At 45.6% G+C, this 4,607-nt stretch overlaps 1 protein-coding gene across 1 annotated transcript; it reads right to left on the bottom strand.

The window, feature by feature from the left end:
* Window positions 1–565: 565 nt before the first annotated feature.
* On the bottom strand, window positions 566–4,205 carry Atxn7l3b (ataxin 7-like 3B). Its single transcript, XM_005374326.2, has one exon. It carries the CDS (start codon window positions 3,899–3,901, stop codon window positions 3,608–3,610), a length of 294 nt encoding a protein of 97 aa, XP_005374383.1. The 5' UTR covers window positions 3,902–4,205; the 3' UTR covers window positions 566–3,607.
* Window positions 4,206–4,607: the final 402 nt, after the last annotated feature.

Genomic DNA, 4,607 nt, shown 5'->3' with positions numbered 1-4,607 from the left:
AAGGTTTGATTTTTTGAAAAGTTCCCACAACTCTTGGACTGAAGGTCAATCTGTACTGAGAACTCAATCCTGATTCTGGATTATGAATTAAAAAAATGAAAAATTAAAAAAATGAAAAACTTCAGAATTACTCTTGAAATGAGAAAGCTAAAGCATTACAGTAGTTTCAAAATTATGGGGAAAATGTTATCTTTAGAAAGGTGGAATCATTTTCTGCTAGGAATCATTTGTCTTTTTAAAGCAAGATTAGCTGGAAATGATAGTAAAATGCATATATTAAATATACATCAAATTCTATTGAAGTAATTCTGGATTGTATTTATTTTACCACCTTCCTAGCTCATAAAGAAAAGGGAAGCCATTCATTGTGTACCATTCGTTTCGTATATACCATTCATTTCTTTTGCATATAGCTAAATTCACAGGACAAGTTTGAGAAATAAGGCTGAACAATTTTGTACTGCCTGATATAACCTGCTTTCGAGATAAAGTACTAAGTTTCAACAGTACCTCAACATTTATTATGTCACTATCTGTAAAACATATACAATTAAGTCAAAAAAGGTCATTTTTTAAAATTTTATTATTACTGTTTAGCAATAAGAAGATGCAGTTTATTTACACCAGCAGCCATACGGGTGAGGGGAACACAGAGAGTTAATCAGCTATCTGTATAGGATGGATTACTTATGCAAAAATAAGAATCTTCAAAATAAAGAACAGTGGTAAATTTCACACTACCCTCCCCCAATAATCCCAGCATGCGATAATGCCAGGCAGTGGCCCCTGGGCATGCGGCATTAGGAACTAATTATGGGGAAAAAAGCCACAAACCACAAAAATATTAAAGAACCCCTTTCCCCCATACACACATACACACTCAGATACATAACAGGATTACAGAGTGATCAATACAATTAAAGAGGGAAAGGTAGGAATTCTGAGGTTACAGGGAAGGCAGATTGGGAGAATTCCTAACCACTGTTAACTATACTGTAGGGAACATCATCTCCTTTAAAAAGTAGTGTGTCCCCTCAGGGTGCCTGTGGATTGAGCCCACTTTGTAACTTTCCAGGGCAGAGCACTATCGCCCTAATGGTGATGGTGTTGGGGAAAAACAAAACAAAACAAAACAAAACAAATCAAACAAAAAGCAGGAGGGAAGTAATGTGAACCAACCTTTACTCAAAACTACTTTCCTCACCTTCCTCCTCTAACCAGAAGTATAGGCTGGAAAGGAAACAAACAGTAAACTCATGCTCTGAGTGTTCTACACAAAAGAGTGAGTGGACCACTTCCCTTCTCCCTTATTTATCTTGTTTCCAACACTGTTTGGAAGCAGGACAAAGTCTCAAACACTCCTTTCCTCTGGATTCTCAGAGAAGATATCATTAAAGTCATTATCAAGGGCAAAGATAATTAATTGCAATTTATTCCTGCCAAGGTTTGATTTTTTTGAAAAGTTCCCACAACTCTTGGACTGAAGGTCAATCTGTACTGAGAACTCAATCCTGATCAGGACAAGTCTAAGTCTAGCGGGAGAAGGTAATATAGTCACAAGGCCCATTTGCTCTGGTTTCCTTAACTCTCTAAACTATGTAATGCAAATCAGTCCATACAGTCCAAATAGTACCTTCTGAGATAAAGAAGATATGTACAGAGCAAGGATAAGAGAAAGTGGATCGAGGACAAACTCCATCCCTGCCCGTGTCAATCTTCACTGTTGTACTGACCTCCCAAGAGGCAGTATCCAAAAAGAGATGCAATAAAACTCATGAAAACAAAACAGGAGGGCATGCTAGCAAGGCAGTCCTACAGAGAAATGCTTAGGCATGACACTGCCTTGCACATAAAAAAGTTTCTAAGTTCTTACCATTCTAATGCAAACAAGGGAGCCATAAGACAGGTTCTCCTCTGAGTTCTCCACATAAATAGGTAAAAAAGAACATACAAACTTAACAGAAGCCAAGGAAGAGAAATCAGGCAGATTTCAGCATTAAGCCAAGATGAACTGTAATTGGTCAAGGTGAAGGTTCGAGTGACAAGAAGCACCTGGAGTCATGAGCTGCACCAGACAGGCAGTGGAGCAGTGGGCAGGAACATGGGGCCAAGCCATTGAGGAGGCTGGGCCCCTTACTGGGGCACAGAATGAGGTAAGAAAACATTTCAAATAAAGCAGCACCGTTCTGTTCACCTCAGGACTCCTACACTTTATAAACTCTTGCTCAGGGAGTAAAGTAGAGGGCAGTTTTGATACGCAATTCCTAACTTTTCAATCTTCTGGATCCCACTCCCTAAAGCCAGGGGATATTGGAGGTCTCTTCCTTACTTCCAAAATCAAAAAAGGGCAGCTCTTGCTGTCAGTATGGTCCAAAGGGGACCAAGTGGAAAGGACTCTCCTTATGAGGGGCAGCAAAAGTAGTGGAGAGTCCGGATGTTCACCATGGCAGAGTCCTGACTGTTCAACTTAAAGAACAGTGACATGTAAAGGGATTCTGCAAGCAGCTAACAGATGACCCAGTTCTGCCCCTTGGTTCCTAGCACTAACCCATTCACATTTTTAAGGGCAGCTGGAAGAGGTCCCCTCCAAGCTGTTTCCAAACAACTCATATCTGAACAGCTATCATATCTTTTATATTCAGTCCTCTCCCTGCAGTAGTGATCTGACATAATGACCAAGTGGATTGGCTAAGTGACCCATGGATTGGCTAAGTAACCAGTAACTCAGGCTAGGAAAAAAAATGCCCCTACTAAGCTATGTCCATGGCACAATATATCCAGATAGGAATCTTCCAGTTTGAGATGGTGCATACTGTAGCTGCAGAGGTCCCTACTAGCTTTCCACAGAATCACAAGTGAATCCTCAACCTGTCCATACAACCAAGTTGTTCTCTGTCAAGCCTATATCGCTGAATGGGAGGAAAAGGAAGAAGTCTGTGTTCAACCAAAGTTTAGGCCTCGTCCTCAAATCTGTTGAAATCATTGCAAATGCTGGACCTTTGGAAAACAGGTAATTTTGAACTTTTCTTCCTGCAGTCAAAGGAACAGAGGTTCCCTACCAAATTCAACTAGGGAATGTTTTCTTGGTTGTCCTAAACTGATAGCAGTAGTATCCAGATCTCACATCTTACTTCCATTTTATCAGAAAACCCCACATGAGAGGCTTAGAGATCACAGGAGCAGTCCCACTGATAACCTGATCCTCGGTAATGTCCACACTGTCAAGGAAACCCCGGACATCAGGCAGACAGACAGTCCGCGGACCAAAATGACTTCACACGCTGGGCGCGCCACAGCTCGCCCGTGCGCTTAGGGCAGCACAGGGATCTTGTGTATATTCAAGTGTGTTTAAGTGACCCCCAGGTTGTACACTTTCTCCTGCCCAGGGTACCAGGGCTGGCTCTAGATAGATTTTTAAAAAAGCATCCGAATTTCAAAGTTCTCCACTTTAGATTTTTTTTTAAATGCCAGGATCTTCAAGGGGAAATTGGGGGGCTTTTGTCTGATTTCTTTCTCTTTTTTTCTTTTCTATTCAGCTTACTCCTGCAAGCCACAGGACCAGTCTCTACGATCGTCCTGGTCACTCCCAGCCTCTCTCACGTCGCGCCTACTGGAACTCCGGGGGCGAGCGCTGCAGCTGCTGGTCCGGCCCGCTCCCCGGCTCCCCGGGAAGGGCGCAGCGCGGGAGGCGGCACGCGCCTTTGTCTTCCACCGGCTGGAGGCCGAACTCCTTCACGCCGCCCGTTTCTGCGAACTCCAGGTAGAAGTAGCCGCATTTGACCGCCCGGTGCACCTCAAAGCAGAATCCCAAACAGGAGTCCTCTATCAGGTCTACGTATATCTCCTGAGCGATGGCCTCCAGCTTGTTAGTATCCAGGTTGGCCAACGAAATTTCCTCCATTTTAATCTGTAAGCGACAGTGCGGAGGGCGCTCGTTTTACTCACGGCAGCGACACGTCGGGGTCCAGCGGCCGCGCCTAGGCCTGGAGGCCTCTCAGGGCCGCGTCCTCCCGGGCGGCGGACAGTGGAGTCTCAGGCGGCGGCGGCTGCGGCGGCGGCGAGCGCTCGCAAGTCTCTCGCTTTGTTTCGACGTTCTCGCGAGTGCGGGGCTCGGAGCAGCGTCTGGGCCGGGATTCACCGGCCGACCGCCTCGGCGCCTCACCCAGCAGCCCGGGCCGCCCTCGCTCGCTGGTCGCGCCGGCCCCGCCTCCCCGCTTCCGCTCGCGGCGCGCCTGCGCACTGAGTCGGCGCACGCTCCTAGCGCGCAGCGCCCCTGCGAGCCGCTGGATTCGGGAGAAGGAGTGGGCAGAACTGAGGTGCGCCCCGCTGTCCTCGTCGCCGTTGTGTGAAAAGATTGCGAGGGTGCGAGCTTGTGTTTCCTTACTCATAGATTTAAGCGTTCGCTAATGAATCCGCTCCTGTGTTGTCATGATTGCTTTCGGAAACAGGAAAAAATAACGTGAACTGTTGTGAAAGTTGAACTATTTGAAGGACCGTTCACCTACATTTGAAAATTTGAGTTACATGATTGACTTGTAATTGTGTGGAGCATTGCCGCAGTTGTCATTTAAATCCGCTAGATGGTGCAAGGAAACAAATTACAGTGT

This window comes from Chinchilla lanigera, unplaced genomic scaffold (assembly GCF_000276665.1).
Source record: "Chinchilla lanigera isolate Chin_1 unplaced genomic scaffold, ChiLan1.0 scaffold00004, whole genome shotgun sequence".
NCBI lineage: Eukaryota > Metazoa > Chordata > Mammalia > Rodentia > Chinchillidae > Chinchilla > Chinchilla lanigera.
Note: the sequence above shows the minus strand (reverse complement) of the source record. Positions and strands in the feature narration are given on the sequence as shown.

What these genes read in the sequence shown, in the direction of transcription:
- Atxn7l3b (XM_005374326.2), bottom strand. Translation starts at nt 3,901, where the DNA reads ATGGAGGAAATTTCGTTGGCCAACCTGGATACTAACAAGCTGGAGGCC.